General features: G+C 38.7%; 1 protein-coding gene across 8 annotated transcripts in view; it reads right to left on the bottom strand.

Annotated features, from left to right (window-relative positions):
• Positions 1 to 26,137, bottom strand: part of SOX5 (SRY-box transcription factor 5) — a 1,045,264-nt gene that overhangs the window by 869,815 nt on the left and 149,312 nt on the right. For all 8 annotated transcript variants that reach the window (XM_044087686.1, XM_044087685.1, XM_044087683.1 and 5 more), the window contains exon 2: positions 19,241 to 19,475. In XM_044087686.1, the coding sequence (XP_043943621.1) occupies positions 19,241 to 19,474 (234 nt within the window). In that variant the 5' untranslated portion in view covers position 19,475. The remainder of the gene's footprint in view (positions 1 to 19,240; positions 19,476 to 26,137) is intronic.

Raw genomic sequence — 26,137 nt, 5'->3', positions numbered from 1 at the left:
CTATGGTTAGATTTTATGTGTCACTCTCTAAACTGTATTTCATAATGTTTTCTTAAAATGAATGGCTGGTTAAATGTCCTGCGTACCAGAAGAAAAGACAATTAGTGTGGGAGTGACTGGTCAATCCTACATTGCTAAGCCCATGAAAAGTCAGGTGTTTTAGTTCACTCCAGTGTTGGCACCAACTGAACAAGGTATTCATGAGCAAAACCACTCATTGCATATTTATGCAGGCATGCATGAGTGCAAAAGAAAATATACCTGATTCCTCCTTTGGTAACTGTCTAATTCAGCGACTTTGGGCAGGGGTTGGAAGTAAAGCAGAGAATTACTTGACAGCTGGCTGGATGACTGCTGCTTTATGTAATATTATATTAAAATAAATTGTGGGTGGTGGAGGGAGGGGATAGCCCGTTAAGAGCCACAGGGCAAAATGAAAAAAAAAAAAAATAATGTCAAACATTAAAGCCAGTTATCTGTACTGTTGCTTCCAAAAATAGGATGAAGAAGCAGTAAGAAAAAAAAAATAGCTTACCTCCCCTCAGAACTAATAATAACTTAATAGAATAACAAATATGCTTTATTAAATTACTGATGATTTACTTGGATTTTTCTTTACTACTCCCATTTTGCTGTAACTAAGAAGGCTAAAATTTCTCTTTTTTTTTTACTTAAGCGAGAAAAAAAAAACACTGGAATGTACTTATTGCCAAATAAAGAGTGCAAGCAAGAGTGAAGCAATAAAGTAATACGGAGCCCAAAAAGGAAGTTCTGGGGGCTTAGAACTTATCTACATTGCTAGCATTATTATAACAAATACACTGTCTTTAAAATTCCAATGAAGTAATTTGTTTCCTTCATGTCTCTTGCAGTCCAAGTCTGTGCATGACAAAACATACTAGAAGTCTGGATGCACTAGGTTTCATACAAGCGTTAGAAGAAAGGGCACATTAAACAGTAAGAGTTTACTTTGTTTCTAGCTAAGTAATAGACCAGAGCCTTGTTTTACTGTATATAATTAAATAGCCTTTCTTTCCTGTAATTCTATACAAAACAGATATACTCAGCAGTTCAAACTTTTGATCTGTTTCACAGAAATATTTTAATGTAATTGTATTGATTTATTCATTTGTTTATGTTTTAACTAGGAAGGTGAATTAACCCAATTGTCCCTTTTTCATCCACTACTGCAAGTTCTTTGAAAGCTAATAAATGAGAATTTAGATCGAACAGAAGCTTCTTTGTCTCATCTCCTGCATGAGTGTATTCATGTAACCTTTCTTCCCCAAATGTTAAGTTAATAAAGCAGAAAACTGTCCAACAATGTCCGCTTCATACCCAGACATAAGGCTGAGACCTGAACCACTAGGTATATAGAACACTACTCAAAGGGAGTTGATTACGAAGAAGAAAATTACATTCCTCTAATCGCCAGTCAGTACAAATAAAGTCTTGATGAAAAAATGTAATGAAAAGAAAGATATTTTGAAGGACAGAAAACTCACTGAAATGGGGTTAGTATTTGGTTAGTATTCACATCAGAATGATGAGATGGTGACACTTTCAAAATGAGCACAAAATGGCCCATGCTTACACACTGCTAATATTCTTACACTGATCTGGAATAATACAGGAAATAATAGCACTGATAAAGAGTCCGCAGCTAGCAAAGGTTGGGTCCTGAAAAAAAGAAGAAAAAAACAGAAAAAAAAAATAAAACCAACCTCCAAAGTTTGATACATCTTGTTAAGATAGTGTTTTATAAATATGCAAGAACAAACAGACACAAATGCAAGGAAATTTGGTCTAGTTAAATGATAGTATTGTAAATGAAGTTCTGGAACTTAAAAACAGATCTGTCTACATGATTTAATAATTGGGCAGCTCACTGTCATCTCCATGTTACCTTAATGTTAACTATTGTACAGATTTCTCTGGAGTTGCAATTACATTTCATCCTACATGAGTTGGTACTACGGTGCTATTCAAGTTTAGTTTCTTGAGTTTCAGCCTAGATTCTGCATTCTGTTTTGATGAAGTATGCAAGTCTTCCTTGTGTTACAGTCTTTTTCCAAATATTTTCCCAAGACAAGTTGTTTGCAATGCTGCACTTCTCCTACCAAATATTGTCTCCAGTCATCTACTGCAGAACTCTTTTCTCCAAGTTTTACTAGGAATAACCTGATAAATTACACTTAATAAATAAATATACCCTGATATATACTTTGAAGACCTATGCTGTTCATTTTTTTAACTTGACAAACCTGTTTCTTTTCTGCACAGAAAGAAGTATTCTCACAGACCACATGCGAGCAAAATTCAGTTCAAAGCAATCATTCATTATTCTTACAGGTCAGTGTCATATATCACATGATCAAGAGAGCAAACCCACAAGGTAGACAGTGAGTAGCCAACCAAACCATTAAATACAATATGAGGGCAACAGATACTTATAGAGTATATGCTAAAATATATTAAAAGAATCATTAAGGTAAAACTTACAAACTATCTTCTCATTTTGTAAATAGCATTTTAAATTTGGGAAGTTAACTTCAAATCCCTGGATATTTTCTAGAAATATTTAAAACATGATAAAACAGCATTTTTGTACAATAATCACCTAGAAATAAACTAGCCTTAATTAGATCTAAACAAATAGTAACCACAAACGTATACCCTGAATCTGTCTTGAATAAACTTGAGATTAATTGTTCCCATTTTATGTGCACCATAATACTTTCACAGTTTAATAAATTTCTATTTAATAATTCCCACAGCAGAAAGGTAAGATTTGAATCGGTCTGATTGTATACATCTTCTTTCATAATTTGGAAAGTAGGGGAGCACTTTAGTAGTAATAATATGCAGTGTGCACAGCACCATAACTGAGTTTGCAATAGTTTAAGACTAGAATATTTGCGTAATCATTCCTGCAAAACTTGTCACAATTTATTCTTCTTTTTGAACAATAATTATCTCACACTGAAGAGTAATAATGAAATGTTGAAAACATTAAAGCCAGATATCATTTATAACAAATAAAAACTGTACTAATTATTCTGTAGCAATTTCAAAATGAGTCTGAACCTTTTAGCCCTTGAAAAAAATGTTGTCATATTTTAAGGAAGGTTGCATATCTGGCAATATCATACTTGTCTAGGAGTTGACGTCTAATCTACCTTTTATTTGCCAAATGCCCTTTTACTTTTCCATGGTATAAAGTGATTGCAATACTTGTCAATTTCTGAGCAAATGTTGCTATTTGATGTTATTTGAATTTCAGTGTGTTAAACGGTTGGATTCTGTGGCTTTTTCACATCGGTTTTACATCAAGGGGAAACCTACTGACTCCTAAACCACTAAAAATGCTCAGGACATTGCTACTCAATAACGGAAAATCCTCTTAAAACATTCTTCTTGAAGATAAGGACATCTACACTCCCTTCTCTTTCACTCCCTCTCGCTGTGTGGTTACTTTGCCTCTCAGACGAACTAATGTCAAAAATTTAGAAAACTATTATGTTCTGCGGTGGTGCAGCAGTAGCATTGTCGCTTCGCAGCAAGAGGTTCTCCTGTTTGATTCTCGGCTGAAGGGCCTTCTGTGTTGAGTCTGCATGTCCTCCCCGCAGTCAAGTGGCCTCCGAAAGACATGCGTGAATAGGCGTGCCTCCGTTGAAGGTTGGGCGTCGGGCTGGCAACTTGGCACCAGAAAAATCTACTGCCAATCATTAGCGGACTGGAGTTCCGCTGTGGCGACCCCTAACCGGGAAAAGCCGAAAGAAAAACAACAACAACAACATTGTGTTTATGCATTTTCATTGATGAGCATGTCAATGACATGAAACAGAGGTCACATTTTTTATTATGTTGTCTTTTTACAAGGAGATGTCCTACTCACTTCCTTGTAAATTATACTTCTTTAGACTCTTAGTCACTCCTAAAAGTTCCTTTCAGCCATCAAAGCCCAGGACGAATGGATAATACATCAATAGCACACTTTGGCACAATAGCAATTCATGTAATGGAGGCTAATTCAAACATCTCAAGACAAGCAAAGGAATTTCACACAACTATGTCAATATTAGGAAAATGTTTTTGGTGTCCAGTAATCCACAGATGGTGATATACAAAATCCTCCACAAAAACATTTAACTAGGTGATTTTTTCCAGGTAGAAAAACTGAATACATGTTATTCTCCTCACTGATTATGTTCAGGAGAAATAATAAAAACAATAATAATAGGCTAGCAATGTTTTATGTTGTATTATTATTAACAGACGGAATAATAACATGGTAAAGACAAACTGATACAAGGAATGCTGTTACTTTAATGTACAGCAAAAACACAATTCAATTTAATACTGAAATCCACTTAGAAATAACTTACAGGTCATAATGCCATTATCCTTTCAAACAATCCCAGAAGGAACTTTCTCCCAACTTTAGGCTAAGTCCCAGCAATCATTAATGTAAGAAAAATAACACATCTTCTATCTGCTGAAGGAATAAGACTCAAGAAATGTAGTAACTAGGCTTTCATTAACAAAAAGCACAAACTCCACCATTTATCAAAAAACGCTATTTTCTATTAGCAACATAGCCATTAAGGGACAGTGAACAGAACAAATTTGTAAGAATACCACATTGGGTGCAAGAAAAGATTTATGAGCTAAACTTGTTCTTGAATAGACAAACATTTTTTTCACTGTCTTCTCAGACCTGAGATTTGCTGTACCTCCTTTACTGTCCAGATGTATCCAAGTCTTCCTCCATCTTGGGTGTCAGTTAGCCCTTCCTCTACCTGTTAGTTGTAGCTCTCCCAAGTCTCCACCTGAGATCTGGCTGGCATGACAAAATCTTTGACCCTCTACCCAAGAAAGGGTGCCAAACTACCTCTGCCTCTACAAAGCCTTTTTCACCTTGTTAATTTGATAAACTTGTTCTGCTAGCATCACAGCAACAGCCTTTCCCACTGTGCTGATGACTAATAAGTTTAGGAGGTAGGTATTTCACTTTAATTTTTTGTTATAATGGCACAAGATGAATTAGGAGAAGTGTAAGAGGAGGAAGATGTTGCTGAGTTTGTGAATAAAGAAGGGTGAACTCACAAATGGAAGGAAAAGGGCCGATGAAATCCCAGGTGTTTAAAGTCCAGGCTCTATGGCACAGTGGGATGATGCCCTGACTATGACCCTGAAGGCCAGAGTTTGACTATTGTCTCACATGCTGGAAGAACAGTGCAGGGGAGGGGAGAGTGGGACTGAGCAGTTCACTAGCAGGGAAATGGTCATCCTGTTCAGCCAATTTGCTTCCGGGCATATGAGGGTTTGCCCTATAAGAATGGCCACAGGACCAGCAGATGTGATCTTAGTGATCCATACCAGTGGTGTTAGCCTTTGTACAAGTGTAGGGGGGATAATTTGCATACCAGGGAGGATGTGCAATGCCCCCACAGTCATGTGACTGCTAATGTCAGCCACTAAGGGATGACCTTAGAGACTTAATGACAAAAACAAACACTCAGAATGCTGCTCATATGATTGCTCCTGAGGAAGGTAGGTCTTTAGCCATCAGAGAAAAGGAAGGATTAGCAAACAGAAAAAAAAAGGCAAGGAAAATTTGTAAGTAAAATAAGACCATATAAGAACATAATAATGTGGTAGAAGTGCAACCTCTCTCCTACTGCTACACATTTTTATTTTTGGGTTTGCCCCTGATTCTTGCACTAAGTTGAAAGGTATGTTGTATTCCTACCTCTGAACCTTTTCTTCTCACATCAGGGATAGGGTTTAACACTCAACACCACACCTAGGTCACTATAATCTATAAAGCAACAGTAGTGCCTTTAAGGCTAGTGCTACCTTTTTTTTCAAATGCCAAAAGTGGGACATTGTTTACAGAAATGTGAGAGTTTGCAGGGCGAATTATAGTGACAACAATACAGTTTTGCCAAAGGAAAATAAATCTCACTCTTCTAAAATCTGAGTAGTTTATACTGTTTTGTATAGCATTAAGGTGTTTCATATACACAGTAATTGTTTCATGGAGCAATAAGAAGGAACATAAGAAATATTTTTGCCCTCAAATCTGCAGACATTTTCATTTTTTGTGTTTTTTTTTCTCATGACACAAACAACAAAACAGGGACTTTACTTCATAAAGAGGGGAAAGTAATCTTTCTCACAGCCCTGCTTGTAAAAATTAACCCTGCTATGCCAGATATGGGAGGGGTCTGATGTCCCACAGTGTGAAAGTTACAAAGAAGATGTGTGATATGGAAGTGGTACAGAAGGTAGTCTTGGTTAGTGTCACACTTCCACAGAATGTGGAATGTCAAGTTTCCCCAAGCTAAGCAACTGTTACATTTCTTGAGTAAATCATAATCTACATATGCCTCATTCATTTGACTCCACCAGATGTTTCATCCATAAGACCATCTGCAAAGCAGCATTGAAAGACAGTGGACCTTCCTTGATATGGAAAGATAAAGTGGTTAACCCGTCCCTTTGACATGACATCCACAAAAGCCTTCTGACTTTGTCTTGAGAAAAAGAGAAAGGGAGATGCAGAGACAGTATCCACCTCCTATTAGTGTGCCTAGTGATACGTCCACTCCCACCCTCAATGCACCTTCTCCTATCCCTTACTCAGAATGCTTAATGGGCAATTGTGAAAAAATGGGATTAAAGAACTGTGACTACTGAATTCATGATGTAAATAAAGTTTTTACTAGCTTTAAGTAACTTTCCTCACTTATGTCTTCCCTGAGGTACTTGCATGTCCTATGTACTCCATTGATTGTCTTATCTGTTCAAAAATTATCCTTCTTTGGGACTCCTCTCTTTTGTTATTCTTTTATTTCTACTCTAGAATTAGCTCATATTTTGTACCACTTAACTGTCCAGATTTTTGCAGAATGTCTAGATGTTTGCTTCATATTTTTCTTTCAGAAAATGCATGCCATTGCAAAACCTATTATTCTAGCAACTTTCTAAGTATATAAGCAACATTTAGAATCTGTCCTAATTTTTGAGCCCTTGTCTCCACATTATTTTGCCTTTGTCTAGATTTCTTAGACTAACAGTTTGGATGGTATTCCAGGACATCATTCTATTTATCCATTGCTTATTCTTTTTTCTTTCTTGCTTACATTTATAGGCGTTATACTAGGCTAACAACCACCAGGCACTTTACAGGGCTAGCTGTGCAACCCAACCCAGTTTTGTTGCAGAGCTGTTTGGATAGCTATATGGTGGGGTATGTTAGTAAAGAGGTAACTAAGGGTTATGAGGGGGGAGGTATATTAGTTGGGGATTAATTTAGTTACTGTTGAACTCTAACCATCAGATACATGGGGTCCAAACCGGGGGTACATTTGTGATTTTCCATCCAATGATCAAGGTTTCTTTTGAAAAGGATCAGGGATGAACTCTGATTCCCATAGATGGTGAGATTATTCCATATCAAGGGGATCCTTTGAGATACATATTGACCCCTCCAGAAAGTTCTGTTTATGTCACAAAGTTCAGGTCTCTAGATCTAGCATTTCTGGTGCCTTTTGTTTTGGCGAAGTGCATGCGATCCAGAAATTCACCCACGGAGTTCCACCTGTGTCCCTCTTGGACAGGAGCAATTGGTGCTGATTTTAGTGTCTGCTTGAAGCAGACACCCTTGGGGACACGAGTTGAACTTGGCTAGGCTTGTAAGGGCTCTGGGGCCATTAGCCTAGTAAGCACCTATGATCTTATGATCCTGTGATCACAGCTGGGTCTGAGGATGCCTTATATGCTAGGTATAGATCACCTCTCAGTAACCTGTAGGAGACTGAGTACAGTGATAGGACCTTAAGGTGATCTATGTAAGATAAGGTATTCATATCCTGGATTCTCATGGTGAGAAACCTTTGAGGGCATTCCAACTGTTGCAAGTGCCTGGCTAGGCTAGGTACATGCCAAAGGAGGCATTTTACTAAGTGATGGGTCTGATAAGAGCTGAGTAGACTGATACTATGACTTCCTTGGACCTGGATGCCATACCCTTGCTTATGAGTTGTGCAACATAAAATGATTTTCTTACTATCTTGGCTATGTGTTGATAGAATGCCAAAGTACTAAGTATCAGGTCTACTCTTACGCATGTTTTATCGATGAAGTAATTACCATAGGTGGATGATTTCCCAAAGGGCACTATAATGCATTTATTTGCATTGAGTTTCAATCTACGGCGCTTGCACCAGTCATTTGCTTGTGTTAGACCTTTTTGTAGGATGTTGGTGTCGTTGACGGGAATCTATGAGAGCTTTCAATTGACAGTCATCTGCGAACTTGGTAAGCCAGAAACCTTTGACATTAGTCATGACTTCAGAGAAGTAGATGCAAAACAGGAGTGGGCCCAACAAGGATAAATGGGGTTCTCCTAAGGTGACCAGTCTCTTAGGGTCTATATTAAATCAGCAAATGCTTAAAATAGTGAATGCTGATTTTTCAACCCTGTAAGAGGGAAACCTGACAATCTCAAAGACAGGGAACAGTGAATTTTTCCCAGGGAAAAAAAATTTCTTTTCCACAATAAAAAAAAAAAAAAAAGTTCAAAACAAAATATGCCCCCCCACACCTCCCCTACTTAAATATACCAACTCTGAGATCACACCACAGTGGAGGAAATGGTAAAGTCCCAAAAATGGCATGGCGATTTATTTCCCTGGGGAAAAAAATCGTTGTTCTGTGTCTTCAGCATTGTCATTTTTTGCTCTTCAAGGGTCGATAAATCAGCGTTCGCAATTTTAAGCTTTCGCTGATTTAATACAGACCTGTCTCTTAGTCGTGGTGGCCTCACCAATACTGACTTCTTGGGTCTTTTCTGTGCATCAGCTAGCAATCTAGTGAATTTTGTCAGGATTTATGCCTAGTTCTTGGGCAGGTAAGGCTCATTAGCTGGGAAGGCAACCCACCGAGGTCAAGGTAAACTCTGGTTTAAAACCCTGCTGCCTTGCTGCAATACCTAGTCAAGGTGAAGGCTTCAGGAATAAAATCAGAGGAAAAATCCAGAGATGGACCACATAAGGCAATTTAAACTGTACTCAACCTCACTTTGGCAGCTCCTGCGATGACACTGATGCCAAGCTGAACTGGCCTTGTCTTTCTACTTGAATTACATCAGTAGCATGGAGAGGGCATCAGCTGTTTCCTGAAACTCACTTGCCTAGGTCTGTGCCTTGGAGAGGACACTCCAGCTTTGCTCTGTGAGCAGTGACACAACATAGGAAGTTGCAGTTGCCAGTAATAAGCCAATACACTCAACTGGCATAGAGTGAGGCACCAGGAGCTGCTTCCAACGTTGGGAGAGATCCTTTGATCTAGCTGGGCAGCTACCACTGCCTTAAGCTGCGCAGCTCCCAGCCAAAGAGGTGCTGCCTCGCCACAGTCCACTTGGCCCACAGGGTGTGTGAGGCTTAGGGAACCCTCTCCAACAGGTGGATCATTAACCATACATCTGGAAAAACAAAAAAGCAACAAAATAAACCAGCCATTAGGCTAGGACATGGAACATAAGCACAATGACTCCAGGCCTTACAGAAGATTTACAGAATATCAGTGATCAGTAGTCATTAACAATGAGTTGACCAGATATCATATGGACATTGTGGCTCTCCAGGAAACAAGGCTGTCATCCATTGGATGTCTCAGGGAGAAGTACTTCATTTTTTTCTGGTATAGGAAGCTAGGAAACATGGTATTGGTTTTGCAATCAGAAACAACCTGGTTGGCTCAGTCATACCACCAAATATGGGAAATGAGAGACTGTTGAAAATTCAGCTACAAACACCAGAGGCCATGGTCAACATCTTTAGTGTCCATGTTCCTACTTTGGCTTCTATCCAGGAAGTCAAGGACAAATTCTATGATGAACTTAGTCCTGCCATCAGTGAGGTTCCTTCCAATGAACCATTATTCATTCTTGTTGATTTGTAATGCCAGAGCTGGCAATGGCCATCACAGCTGGCCATCTTGTCTAGGACATTTTGGAACACAAAAGATGAATGAAAATGGACAGTATCTCCTTGAACTTTGTTCCCAATATGACCTCTGTATAACTAACACCTTCTTTCATGTCAAGCACCAGCAAACAGTTTCATGGCGGCATCCAAGATCGAAACATTGATATCAACTTGACCTTGTCCTCACCAAATGCAGCAGTTTAAGCAGTGTCAGGATAACTTGCAGTTACCACAGCACAGACTGTGATACTAATCACTTGCTCATGTGTAGTAATGTGAACATCTAGATGTGAAGGTTCTTTTGCTCTAAAAAGGAAGGGAGGCCATGCATTGACATAGGCCAGACTCACAACCTTTCAAAAGTATACAAGTTCATTCAAGCACTTGAAGAGGCTTTGCCCTGCCTGGATGACACTAGCACCAACAAGAGATGGGAAAAACTATGGGATGCTATCTATAATAGTGCAATATCTATCTTTGGGAAGAAGACATTCAAATGTGCTGATTTTTCTGAAGCCCACACTGAAGTGCTGACACCCCTGATTGAGAAGAAGAGACAGGCACTGACTGCATACAGGCCCTTGCCCAATGAGGAGAACTTGCAGGCACTCTGGTATGCTTAGAGTCAAATGCAGCAGGGAGCTCAGCGGTGTGCATATGTTTATTGGTTCCAACTTTACTTCAAGATTCAGTAGGCCGTAGACATTGGTAACATGCGAGGAGTATACGATAGGATAAAGCAAGCCATCAGCCCATCACAAAGGAAGATCACCCCACTTAATTCAGCCACAGGCAAAGTCTTGAAGGACAGAACCAAGCAGATGGAATGCTGGATGGAACACTACTCGCAGTTGTATGCCAAAGACACCATAGTTACAAAAAGAGCCCTGAATGACACTGAGCCACTACAGACTATGACTGAAATTGATGCTTTGGCCACCTTGGAGGAATTCAATGATGCACTAAAAGCATTCTCTTCAGGAAAAGACACTAGGAAAGATGGTATCCCCTCAGAAATCCATAAATATGCTAGCAGTACCCTAATCTCAGAGCTGCATGCAATACTTTGTGTGTACCTCAAGATATGAGGGATGCTAACGTAATTGCTGTCTATAAGAATAAGACTGACAAAAGTCATTGTAACAACTATCATGGCATCTCCCTTCTTGGTACCATGGGGAAGCTGTTTGCACATGTCCTGAAGAGGCTCCATGTTCTTGCAGAGAGAGTTTTCACCGAGTCTCAGTGCAGGTTCAGAGCTGGACAATATACTATAGACATGGCTTTCTCTGTTAGGCAACCACAAGAAAAAGTGCAGGGAACAGAACAAACCTCTGTATATTGCCTTCATTGTTCTGATCAAGGCATTTGATTTTGTCAGTAGGAAAGGTCTGTTTGCAATTCTGGCAAAGATCATCTGTCCTCCAATACTGCTTAGCATTATTAAGACCTTCCATGAAGACATGAAGGGGACCATCATGTACAATGGATCCACATCTGCATCATTTGAGATTCTCAGTGAAATTAAGCAGGGTTATGTACTGGCTCCTTCATTATTTTGTATCATCTTTTCAGTTTTGTTGAAATTTGCTTTCGGAACTGCTACAGAGGTTATCTTTTTCCAAACCAGAATGGATGGCAATGTCTTTAAACTGTCGAGACTTAGATTGAAGACCAGAGTGCTTAGGAAGCATCTTGAGGAGTTCCTGTTAGCTGATGATGCAGCTGTTGTGGCTAACACTCAGCAAGAACTTCAGTCAGTCATAACTCAGTGTGGATGCATGTATGGAATTTGGCCTCACAATTAGCTCAAAGAAGACCCAGGTGATGTGCCAAAATGTGGGCAGTGAGCCATCAATCATTGTGAGTGACTATGAGGTGGAGGTTGTCTGTGAGTTCATGTACCTAAGCTCAACAATCTCTAAGAACTTGTTGCTTGACAGCAAGATCAAAAAGCACATAGGAAAAGCTGCAACAATATTTTGTGAGCTGACAAAGAGAGTATGGGCTAATAATAAGCTCACTGTGCACTGCACACCAAGGTGCAGGGTTATACAGCCTGTTTTTTGAGTGCATAACTTTATGCCAGTGAAACATGGACTCTGAGCACAAAACAGGAGCATCAGCTCAATGTATTCCATATGCACTGCCTTAGGCACATACCTAGTAAATCATGGCAGGACAAAATCCCCAACAACACAGTGCTTAAGAGGACTGGTACCACCTCCATGTTCGCCATCCTGAAACAGAGAGGTATGCATTGGTTGGGTCATATCTCATGCATGATGGATGGCTAAATTCCAAAAGACCTCCTTTTTGGAGAGCTGCAGTCTAGAAAGAGCGCAAACAACTGGTATTCTCTCACCTCAGACAAGATTTCCTGGAAACAGGAAGTGAAGGAAGCTCTCACTACATATGAAACCATCTTGGTAAGGAGATCAGAGGATAAGAGAGCCCTCAGGAAGATCTGTGCCCATGATACCATACTAAAATTTGCTTACTACTACCCATATTGTGGAAGGGACTAGCACTCCCAGATTAAATTGCACAGCCACAGGAAGATGCTGCTCAAATCAGTCCAATAGAGGTGCAAACCCATGATTCTTTACAGTTGAAGGATGCCTGTTACACCTAGTTCTGAGAGTTTGTCAATAATAGGCAAGTGGAGTATTGTATTAAAAACTTTGCCAAGGTCAAAGTAGGTGGTATGCACCATTTTTCCCTCATCCATAGCCATTGTCACCCTCTCAAAGAAGTCAACCAGGTTAAGTAGTTATGACCTTCCCTTAACAAAGTCAAACTGAGATAGATCCAGTGTCTGTAGGTTACCAATGTCCTTTTGTTTCATTTCATGATAATTTGTCCCAAGGCTTTGCATATCAGACTTGTCAGACTGCTGGGTCTGTAGCTCCCAGGGGGGGTGGTCAGTTGATGGTCTACCCTAATGAAGGAGGCTGACCGTTTTTATTCACCTGGCACATAAGCTGTTTTAAGACTGTAGATGAAAAGTGCTTCAAATTGTCCTGGTAGGTCATGTTTTAGACTATTTAGAATATAACCAGGAATGTTGTCGGGGCCCACTAAAGCAGTGTTTTTGGTTGTAGTGAGCACGTCTAAGACCTTCTCCCTGCTGATATCTGAGAGGGGATATTCTGGAAAGGATTTCACTGGGGGGTAGTAGCAGGGAGTGTGTGTGTGTGTTGAGGGGTGAAGCTAGAGCTACATTTATCAGCTAGTAGATGCTATGTCACCCTGGTTAGTGAAGGTTGTGCCATTTACCATCAGTTCTGCATACTGCTGAGTATTACCTTTAAGGTTTCTGACATAGCTGAAGAAGGTATTGTGTTTGTCCTTAGCCTGGGAGGCTATCCTGACCTCATTATTGGCCTGGATTTTATCAGACCTCTTAGTTTCTTGTTTAGTTGAACCAAGAGAGCTGTTGCCTCTAAGAGAGTTGTTTTTTCTGATTTTGTTCATGCCTTTTTTTCTCTTGTTTTACAGCCTGTTAAGGCAAAGATTCCACCTGTGCAGTTTGTTTTTGTTGTTAGATCTGGGCTTAGTAGGTAGGTAGGTACAGCAGCCTCAATGCAGCCATTTACATGTTTGTACAGTGTTTCCTCAAATAATTCTGCATAGGTAGCTCTGTTCTTGCAATATGGGGGAGTCAGGAATTATGGGAAACTGTCACTTAATAGGATGTAGTTTGCATTAGTAGAGTTCCAAAATGTCACTGGTTTAGTTGGGTTTCCAGGCTGATTTTTATTTTGAGGGAGACAGCTTTGTGGTCCAACCTCACCAGTTAGGATATAACTCAGGTGGTGGGGGTGTGCAACGCGCTCCCATGTTGGTAAGTACCATGTTGTTAAGTACTAGTCCATTTAACATTGCGCCTGTGAGCTAGATGCAGTTTACATTTTGCAGTCTATAGAGAGGTACTTAAAGTCTCTCATGAGTAGGGTATTTGGCTGGATGGTGAGCAACTCTAGTCGGTCTAGGTAAGAGTTGTGAGTTTTGTGGGTCATGGAGAGTGGCCATTAGCTGATCAGGACATGATAGGGAACCTTGTCTATAGAGACTTGGATGTGGATGAACTCTAGACCTTATCCTATTTATCCATTTCTTATTTTTGTAATTATGGTTGGCCTTTTGCAAGGACATTTGGTCTTTTTTTCCTATCAATTCCCTGAGATAACCACCTGTTTCACTGCAGGATTCTCTTGTATTTGCTTTTCTTATGAATCAAATTCCCAGAAACTGCATATGTGGTGCACCCTCATCCACACAATCTTTCATAGTTAGATAATATTCCACACCCCTTCTCTGATAGCCTTTATGTTCCCCCAAACATTCCTGTTTGGGACCTCCCTTTTTAATTTGATGCATGCTCAACAATACGGTGCTAGCCATTTACTTAATTACCCTAAAACACCACAAAACACACTTCCCCGCTCCTCAGACATACTTAGTTACCCTCCTACCACTAACTTACAAATTGCAATTGTTTCCATATCAGTTAAATGAATCTGTTGTACCCTAACTTTTCTGATCTCTTTACAATTCAGTTTCCACGCTACGTTAATTTACTATGTTTACCTCAGTTCATTCTCTAACTCTTAGTTCATTAGCTCCTGTTTCTTTACTTCACGAAACCTGCCTTCTGGAACACCCACTCAGTAACTCAAGACATTTCCTTGGAAAAATTCCTTCTCCTAACCATAGCAGTGATATGCTTATCACCCTCTAAATAAGTCTTGTTTACTTTCAGGAAGAGACCTTAAGTGTTATACTGTTATGTATGTGTTAATTTATAATTACTGTATATAATGAGCCCATCACTTTGACATATTCTAAGAATTACAGTTCATGTATTAAAAATTAAGTCCTTAAATTCTTGAGACTAGTCTCAAATATTTATTTATTGATTTTATTTATTTTGTTTTATTTTACATTTGTTAACCGGGATGGTCCGACTGGATGAATGTCTATTTTCAGCGGTGTCCCGGGAAGAAAAGCTCCAAGGTACATGTACACATTACAATTATTAGAACAATTAGTGAATGGCAATTACACACAGATTAGAGACAAAGCAATACAACAATCACATGACGTCTGAGACTTACAAATCAATGCAAGTATGTATACGCAGGTAGTAATGACATACTACCTTCAGGGTTAAAAATACATTGAGTAGCTTTAGTTATGGTTTACCTTTGTTATATGGAGAGGGGTGGCCGAAGAGAGGACATTTATAGAGGAGAGGTATGCAAGATGGGCAGGGCACTAAACAGGGTTGGTACAGGGGCATATCCAGTGCCATTTGAGGTGACTCTTAAGCTTGTTTTTGAATACTGCTGATGAAGGGTCTAGGGTCAGGTCAGCTGGTAGTGAGTTCCATTTTTTTCTGAGAGAGTTGGCAAAGAGAGAGTTGCCAGCAGTGTGGCTGGATTTGATTGTTAGAAATAGGAGTTTGGTGGTGGAGCGGAGTGGTCGATTGTTGCTGTAGGGGCAGATCATGTTTTTTTAGGGCAGGGGTATTTTCTGGCTGGTAGAGGACTTTATGGGCAACTATGAGCTGGTTGAGCTGTTGAAGGTGAGGTGGTTCAAGCCAGCCTAGGAGATTTAGGTTGTGGAAGTGGTGGGTTCGGTAGGGTGTGCCAGTAGCAAATCTGGCAATATGGTTGTAACATGAAGATAATTTATTAAGATCAGTTTTGCTCAGGTGGGAGAAAAGAAGAGAGGCATAAAGAAGGGTAGATAGTAGATGGGAGCAGGCAATTGCAGTTCATGCTGGTGGGGTGAGGAATGATTGGTCCTATACAGAGAGACAAGTTTTTTACTGGTAGTTTTTATAGTTTGATTGACGTGTACATCAAACCTGAGGTTGTTATCAATTGTGACACCCAAAAGTTTAGTTTGGGTTTTTGGAGAGATGATGGTACCATTACTAGCTGTTATGCTGAAGGGTGGCGGGTTATTGTAGTAAGATTTGCTGGGGTGGTGGCAGAACAAGTCAAGGTTAAGTCATCTGCATACTGAATGCAGGTAGCCTCTGGTATGACTGTGCTAAGATCATTTATAAAGATGGAGAAGAGAAGGGGACCTAGTATTGAGCCCTGGGGGACTCCAAGCCTGATGGGGAGGCATGAGGATAGTTTACCCTGCCACAGGACTGCCTGTTGCCTGCCTTGTAGGTAGGAATCAAACCATTGGAGTGCCTGATTGTTTAAGGTGAAGGCTTTCAAGGTGTTCATTAGCATTTTGTGATTGACCATGTCAAAGGCCTTGGAAAGGTCTAGAAAGAGTGTGGAGGTTAGTTTGTTATTGTTGTGGTTGTGGTTTATAATGTTAGTAAAGTAAAGAGCAGGGCTGATGTAGTGCTGTGATTTGGCCTAAAGCCACGTTGAGAGTTGGACAGTAGTTTGTTCTGCGTGAGATATTTCATGAGTTGAATATGAACACACTTCTCCATAATTTTAGCTAGTGGAGACAAAATAGCTATGGGTCTGACATTAGACAGTTCGGTGGAACTGCCTCCCTTGTGATGAGGTATGACATGTGAGATTTTCCATATGGCGAGGATGGAAGCTTCTGATATGGTTCGGTTGATTAGGATTGAGATGGGCATGCAATTGCATTTGCAGCCTTTTGTAAGTAGTCTGCTGGGAGGAGGTCAGCAGCCAGAGTGGTGGGTCTTAATTTCCTAAGTAGGGCCTTAATGAGTTGGGTAGAGACTGGTTGGAAACTGAGGGAAGCATCGGCATAGGTATTGGCTGCATTTGGATTAGAACTGGTGGGAGTGAGTTGGCTAACCAAAGATTGGATAGTTTCAGTGAAGAAGGTGTTAAAGGTGTTAGCAATATCTTCTGGGGATTTTTGTTTGGTGGCAGACGGGTGGGGTGGGATGGTGGTTTGGCCTGGGTGGAAGAGTGTATTTATTTCTGCCCAGAATTTCTGTGGTTTATTTTGGTATACTTGCTGTAGGTGGTAATAGTAATTCTTTTTATCTAAAGTTATGGGTTTTCGGCATCATTTCTTAGTTGTCTAAATTTTAGTTGGTCAGGTAGGGTTTTTGTTGTGCGGTAGGTGGCCCATGCTTTATTCCTGAGTGTGATTTTGGATTTTGTATCTTTAGTAAGCCAAGGTGCAACATTGACCTTGGTTCTAATAGTATGACTAGGGACATGGAAGTCGAGAATAGCAAGGAATTTGGCATTAAAGTAAGTGACAGCTTCATTTAGGGGAGTTTTTTTTAGGGTTGACCAGTTACATGCCTTTAGCTCATTGTTAAACTTATTAAGATCAAAGTTTTTGTTGCTTCTTATAGTTTTATGGGTGGGTTGGTAGCAGAAGTTTACATTAAGCTTGAATATATAGGTGAGGCAGTGATCACATAGATCATCAGGTAGGGTGTCTGATGTATAGAGTCATGGGGAGTTGTTGATGAGTATCCAATCTAGGGTACTGCCTTTATTTTGTGATTTACCTGACCTAGTGGGTGAGGATATGGTTTGGGTAAACCCATGGAGGTTTACGTGGGTTGTGGTCGATTTAGAGGTACAGGCATTCCAGTCAATCAATGTTGAAATCCCTCAGGACAATGGTTTCTTGTGGGTGGTTATTAGTCAGCCAGCTTAAGAAATCTTCAAGGGTGTCTGTGTTCTTCCCTGGGGAAATGTAGACACAGACAATGTTTATGCCTTTGTGGTTATTAATATGTAGCTTTGTGATAATAATTTTGGCATTATTGAATTGGGGGGGGGGGTTGTAGCGTGTCCATGGTGACAGATAAGGTGGACTTATAAAGTATTGCTAGACCTCTGCCTTTTCTGGAAGTGTGATCCAGTCTGTGCATGTTGTACTCTGGTGGCAGGACTTCATTGTTCTTGGTGGCAGGTTTTAGTCACGTTTGGATAAATATAAATATATAAATATAATTTGAACACTTACTCTGAATCAGCACAGACTTCCATTCCCAATCATTGTTTGGCCTTGCTGTGCACTGACTGACTATTTCTGGAAGGGTTCAGCTTTCCATCCTAGACCTGACCCAGTTTTAGTGGAGGAAACCCAGAAACAGCACCATGTTTACTAGAGTTTGTCCAAATGAGAAGCTGAGCTCACTTTCAGTATGACATCATTACTGGATCTTTGCTAGTTCACATGCAATTTAATGTCCCCCCATGTCAGCTGCTACAGCCCTAACACACAGACACTACTGCCCCATCCTCATCCTTGAATTAGAGTGTAAGCATATAATGCATGTCTTTATGACTAATCCTCTGGCCTTCTATCACATACAGCTTGTGCAGTATGAGTTCAGCCAAACCCTCCCTCAGGGGCAGGGATAACTGGCAATTTGGTTGCTCACTCCTATCCCTCCCTAACTGACTGCCTTCTCCACTGTCTGGTCCACTAATCAAACATATTTCATCTGGGACAAGGTCCAAACATTATTCTTCTGTTCCATGGACCTGGCTTTAGCACAAATGTCCAGTTTGCCAGTGACACTCATTAATTACAGTAACATCTTCAACTACTCAACAATCAGAATGAACATAAACAGTTAATATTTCATATATTATTAGTGAATTATACAAGAAGATATGCCTTTAACCATCACAGTCCATTGACATTTAAGCTATTACATAATCACTGCATTCATGAAACACTGAGACCATTACAGACTGCACGTGTCTTACTTACTCTGATAAACAGCTGTTTTGTTCACCCATTTCTTTATCATACTTTTTTTACATTATCTTCTTAATTAGAGCTATTGCACAAAGAGCTTTTCATTCCACATGCTGCACCCCTCCTTCTTTATGACATATCTGAATGAAAGCATGCCTTAAAATTTTACTTCGTGCAGCTCTCAGTCAATAAATTGACACTCAGACTTTTAAATATTCTGCTACCTAAATACGCCTTGCATTCAAGAAGTTTAGTTAGGTACTGACACTGTAAGTTAGTAGTTTCAAAGTGTGGCTGAGGTAATGTTCACTGTACAAAAGAAGTAGATATTCATTTTTTTCTGCTGAAATTTCAATAAAAATATAGCTTTGATGCAACAGGCACATTTAAAAACTTCATTTCAAAATAAAAGTTTCTATTCTTCTTTAGTAAGGATGTGGCCATTTAAAAAATAAACTCTAAGTTTCTTGAATAAATCATTAAACTTATAGCATGGTTAATACTCAGAACAGATTCCCCCATTACACCAAACACACTGCAAGTAAACCTACCATTGAGTTTTGCAGAGAAGTCGGGCTGCTGCTGTGGCCACAGCTTTCCTGCGTCAGAGAGGAAACTGTCTGAAAGTCCTCCGAGTGAGGGTTTTTGGCAAAACTCGAGTGCATGGCAAGGTGAAAGGCTGGGAACCCGTCACACTCTTCCTCTTCTACTTTCTGTCTGCTTGTCACCATGGCTACCCCCCCATCTGCTTCCCCATATGGAGAGGCTGGTCGCTTGGAAGACATCCTGAAAGAACAAAGGAGAAGGATGAAAAATGCACATAAATCCTTAATACTGGCATTGTGCAACTCTGGCTATTGTACTAGATATGCCTTTGCGTGCTGCCAGTAAGCAGGAAGCTATCCAAATACCACTGCTAAATACAGAAATGAGAACAATGGTGAGGCAGGTAGCTGCAGAAATACAGGCTACTGAGGAAAAATATACTAATATGACAGTGTTCTAAATGTTACTAGTGGATAGTTTCTGAAAGTAGTCATAGCCTGGATTACAGCCTCAAAAAACAAATGAGTTTATTCAAGAGTTGGGTTATAACTTTCCCATTCTTTCCTGCTTAATGTAGAATTCTCTGAGCAAGGTTACAGCTTTTTTTGTGTACACAATGTATGTCATTCAATTACTGATTGCTGAATGCAATACTTAGGAGTAAACATGTCTGCTTGCCATAGTAATTTTTTTCTAATTTTGTATAACTCAATTACCAATGACAGGCTAGGTGGGATACAATATAACAGTACAGCAAATCTGGGCAGTCAGGGCAATTTAATGACGGCAAAAAAAAATTGCTCAAGGTCAAATAGTGAGTACATGAATACATAAGAGGTGGCCACATTTCCCAAACACAAATGCTTTCTTAAACATTAAATAATTATGTATCAAAATCAGCATCAAGCCGATTTTCCCTGCACATTTCTAATTATATACTGTTTATTTAGAAATATCTGGAATTACTACGCCTGGGATATTTTTAGTGACACATTATGCAATTATCAAATGTCCCTCCTAAAATAAATAGTTTGTCAAGCCAGTGTTAAAATGAAGCCAAAAGAGCACACACAATAAGGAAAACAATTTTAAGACTATGTTTGGTTTCAATATCCAGAAAATGCCTAAAATAAAATACTACTAAAGATGACAATGGTTTCAAGCTTGTCTTTATGCACTTGAAAGAAGATACATTTTATAGGTTAGGGTTTTTTAATACAGCTCAAACAAAATTATATGGCATGGATGCAAAGTTCCAATGAACTTAATTATATTTTAAAGACTTAGTTTAGTAAATACCTCCCTGAGGAATTCAGAGATAGGGCTACCAACAGAGACTGTTTCCCAGTAATACAAGACAATAAGGTACCTGCTGTACATTCAATTAAAAAACAAGTTTGGTCCAGATTCCAATAGCAGAGTAAAGCCCATCTACAAAGCAGACCTGCACTACAATAGGTCACTTAGACTGGAAACAAGTCACTGGAAACATACCATTCAACTGTCCAGATTCTTGCAGAATGTCCAGATTTTTGTTTCATATTTTTGGTGTGTTTCTCATAAAATTGAATTTTTGTAGTAAATCAGTGAAGATTGAATTCACTATATAATTACATACATTTAAGTTTCAGAATTCATCTCCTTCAGACCTAGCAACTTTCTAAGTTTATAAGAGCAATATTTAAAATTTGTCCCAATTTTGGGACTTTGTTCCCCCATTATTTTTGGATTTTCCCAGATTTTTTTATGCTAAGAGGTGTAGAGCTATGATTGGGAATCAGGCAACAAGTTTCCTCAGAGGAACCTGCCTTATTTTTGTTCATGTAAAATAAACTATATTATTCTTATAAAGATTGGTTTTCTTAGCAGCTTGGAAGAGCAGCTTGGAAGATTGTTTTGTCAAACTGCTAGTTCATCCCAAGTGTTGCCATGCATTATTAGATGGGGGCACAACACCTTGTTTCTTTCTTTTTTGACTTGAGTTTCTAAAATTTGTCATCAATGTAGCATATGCTGATGAGTCAGCAAAATAGTGAAACTTGCACCTTTCTCTCTCTACATATATATATATATATATATAGAGAGAGAGAGAGAGGAGAGAGAAATTCAGATACAGATGCAGATATATAGATAAATACATATAGAAACATGTAATGTGTAAACCTCAAAATTATAACAAATCTTCAGGATTATCTTTCCACTTCTAAGAGCATCTGTAAACCACTACATACTATAGTCCCTGTCACAAGCTGGGAGGAATCTTTGTGACAAAAGTAAAACATTTGATAACTGAATTATGTAAAAATCCATTCTCATGTCAGGCCATTGCATCTAAAAATGTTGTTGATGTCACCAAATCTATGTAATTATCAGACAGACATAGGCTTCAGCTTAAAGTACCTCATACCACCTGGTTATCATTGTGTCCTTCGTCCAGTTTACTGCATCCTATAGGACCTTTCGGCCATACTGAATTTAATTTACAGTTGAACGGCTTTTGGTAACGCATTTGTTGCAAGTGACCTACACAGGGAAGTAGAATTTGTAACTCTGGCTCTATGCGTTTAGTATTTTGTATTTACATGTATACACACATATACACAACATGTATAATTTATAAAAGTATATGCCAAAATTAGGTAATCCAATATTAAATCATGGTAGAAACCATCTATGTTACCAATAAGCATACATTATTTGTTCTATACCTTACTGAAACTATAATTCTCTCAATATTTCCTTTGAGGTTTACAGATATCTGCATATCATTACAAAAAAACTCATGATAACCTCTATCACAAATTATGCTTTTATATGTCAACTTTTTGACAAACACATTTCTGTTTTATATTCAATTAAAAGTTTTAGAAGGTTCTGTGATTATGAGAAAAATTCTTTATGGATAAGATACGGCCTAACTGACAGATTCAGTGGCCTATTTATAGATCTACGCATGCATCATGAAGCTAAGAATGCAAAACTGAACGTTTCACATAAATCCAAATAAGGAACCATTCTGGATAACCTTCATTTTACAAATTCAAGCTTGGAGCAGCAAACTGGTGATTTAGAGCTATATGAACTGTGAAAAATTAAGGAACATGATCAGAGAAGTATAAAGAGAAAACATTTTAAAAAATTTAGGGATTTATTCGATTTACAAGAAGTAGCTAGCTACTACCAAGAATAGGTGGATTCGATGTCATTGAGTGTACAATTGAAACATATACTTATAGGTGCAAATTATAAGTGCATTAATGTAATGTAGTATTAATTATAGTTTTTTAGAGTATTAGGGTTATATAGTGCTGTTTCACTGATCCACAACATTTTATTCTGCAACACATTTTCTGATCATAACATGCTTAATATGATTCTGGATGTGTGTTGGGAGAGGAAAAGGGAACTGTTACACTTGTGCATTGAGTTTTATAACAAAATACTTTTGGAGGAAGGAACGATTAAAATGCACTTCAGTTTAATATATATGGCAGTATTCTGATAATGTTTTGTATATGCGTTTTTTCACAAGGCAATGCATTATGAAATTACTGACTTTTACCTACAGATTGGAAGGATATACTGCCTAAATATGAACCCTGCCATTACTCTTCCCTTGCATAAAACAAATGATTTTTAATTTCATTTTTATTTGATTCATTTGTTATGGAGGTTAGTTAATTAAGAAGCAACTCTTTACAGGAGCAGTTTAGATCATTGTCCTGTTAAGAAATTTGCATTCAGAATGTTACATGCTGCATGCTGCCAAACAGATAAATGTTACAAACCTGTTAAAATCTTCCAACAAGTAGAACACTCCTGACTACCAGTAATATACTTGCATAATACATTTGCTGAATTTATTCACTCTAGTTTTCTGCCGCAGGGCTGCAGAGTCATATCATTTATTTATCCTGGCTGCCTCATTTAAGCTCTTCTACTACTATCAGTGGTCTGTATTACAAGACATAACACTTTCAGATTTTTTATCTGCATTTATGTATACATTAAGGCCTATAACTCATCTGTGCTTTACCAGAGCACCTAAGTAACTGGGACAGGTTTAAGAACATAATGTGTGGAGAGTATATGCAACGTAACAGCAAACAGGTCTCATAAACACCTGTAGTAGAATACAAAAGCAAACACTGAAAAATATAAGGGATCAGTTGTTGGAAAAAATAAATCTTACATTGATATGGAATATTAAGAACTGTAACTCTGTACAACAGACACTGGGAATAAGCACATCAACCCAAACTATGTTTTGCCATTAGAGCAATAAACTAAAAATACTATGGCAAGACAACTGACTGAGTTGTGTTGACAATTTTTTTTTGCAATTTCAATACATACTAGGATAATATACTGAAAAAACTTTGGACAGCTGATTGATAAAGTGGCAGAATGTAACATAAGGCTCCCCACAACCCATTGCATGACTAAGTTTAGAACACACAGCCATGTATAGGAAATGAGCATTACAGAAGAGAAAGACATTGCCTGGTGACATAGTGGTGAATCACAAATCTCTGCTGCCTCACAGCACTTTTATTGCCACTGCATTTCCCAGGTACGATACCTCTTGTGTGGAGTATGTTAGTTCTTTAAACATTATACCAAGGTATCTGGTTTCCTCCCATACCGCAAAGAAATGTACGTATACAAACTGGTAATACTCGGCCTGTGCATGCAGTCTCTCAAGGGCTAGCATCCCACCCAAGACTGGCTTCTAGTTCAGAGGTTAGGTATCTGTAAAGGGGTATGGTCTGCATAAACACAAGACAGCACTTTGCCAACAACTGACTCTCCTGACTCTCACCTCCCTGAGGAATGAAATATGATTATAAGGCTCTTACCCCTAGAAGGGAATGGATGAGCCATAGCAATCTTGTCATGGTCATTGATCGAATTTATGTGGCTTTTGCCCTTATAGTAGGAAAAAAATAGGGCATCGGGGTGCAGGGGGATTGCCTGATGGTGGACATGTGGGGAGGATGAAAGCATACTCCAAACAGCTTAATTCCAGTTTAAATGTACTTGAATAAACTTATATTTTATTAGTTTGATACTGAGCAATCCAAAAAAGGGGGAGGGGGTTACAAATTTACAGCATCACAAGAGATGGAAGCTATAACCCTTCATGTGGTTACATGCATTTAATGTCAGGAAAAGAGGATGCTAAGTTTGAGGATGTGTTGTAGACATTATGAAATATCAAAAACTGAGTATAGAGAGCTTTGGTTGCATTAAATTGAATTATGAAATACTTTCCAAATATTTTCCCAAATCGAAGTCACAATAAATGTATATAGCAATATGTATTTAATATTCTTCCAAATGGGAGAGAGACAGAAGCTTTATACTGATGACAATGGTTAATCCTTCTGATATGAATCCCACAAATCTATATTATTATATTTTTTTAATCTTAGACAGAATAATTTACTGATTAGTAATGTTTGGAAAATGCTGATTTATTTTTCTTTCAGTGAGGTGTAAGTTAACAGCAAACCATTCTCATACAACTTTGATTAGCTGTTAATAATATCCACAATTTGTAAAACCCTTTAAGCTTGTAGGTAACACTTATTATTTTCAGTCAGTAGTTTAAAATTCCAGTATACATCTGAATGATAGATTGGGAGATGGAAATCATTTCCCTATTGTAGGCTCCAATGATAAGCATTCAGTAATAATCACAATTCATAGCATTGATACATTTAACCGCGATCATGTCTTGCACTCTGAGACCCAGTGAGGGCTTGTACAAATTCTCAAAGAGCAGACCTGGGTATAACTATAAACAGCTACTCCTTATGGGCATCTTTACTGCTATGTACACCAGGTGTAGTTTAAAAACAGGACTTAAGTACAGAACATTTAAAAACACTTACTATTCCATGCATGTATACTCTTAGGGATGATGACTACTACAAGACAGAAAAAAATTACATTTCGATTACTTTTATCTTGTCAGGCATTCATGAGGATGCCATACTTAATTTGAATTAAAGAAGCAATATGTTAATTTGCTAACGAGAAGGTGAAGGTTAGGAAGATGATTGTATTTTAGTAATACTACGAAGAGTTGTCCAGGAGATAAAACTATCACAATATAAACCAGTCAGTCCAAAACGTTGTCGTATTTGAATATAAAACAGTTCAAGTAAGGCGAATAATTCATTTGAATTATTCAAATCAAATGAATTATTCGCTTTACTTGAACTGTTTTATATTCAAATACGACAACGTTTTGGACTGACTGGTTTATATTGTGATAGTTTTATCTCCTGGACAACTCTTCGTAGTATTACTGTTTTTTTTGAGAGTTGTACCACTCCTTTCTGTGATTATTGATTGTATTTTAGGCCATTTATGGGGAATTTAATTTCTGAGTAGAGTATGTCTGCATTTGCACACACACACACACACACACACACACACACACACACACACACACACACACACATACACACACGCACACACGCACACACACGCACACCCACGCCCACCCACGCCCACACACACCCACACACACACACACACACACACACACACACACACACACACACACACACACACATTCTACATCTGAACAAGTCAGATTATTTGTGGCATTTTTTGGAATAGGATCATATTCTGATCAACTCACCCTTTCCTCTTTTTAAGAAATACCAAATGGCTTTAGTCTGCATCTGCACATCTCCTGAGGAAAAAAAAAACATTAGCCTGGTATAAAATATCTGGCTTCCTAAGAGATTAACCTGTATTTACAGCTATGTTATCAATGTGGTAACAGATGTGAATTCTTGTCTGTGGAGGTTTTCTCCCCAGACCACTGCTGAAAGCTGAATTTGTGCCCAATCAGACTATCTACAGAAATAAAACTAAATAAATAA

The sequence above is a fragment of the Protopterus annectens genome, chromosome 11.part0 (genome assembly GCF_019279795.1).
Source record: "Protopterus annectens isolate FY-2018-M chromosome 11.part0, PAN1.0, whole genome shotgun sequence".
Taxonomy (NCBI): domain Eukaryota; kingdom Metazoa; phylum Chordata; order Ceratodontiformes; family Protopteridae; genus Protopterus; species Protopterus annectens.
Note: the sequence above shows the minus strand (reverse complement) of the source record. Positions and strands in the feature narration are given on the sequence as shown.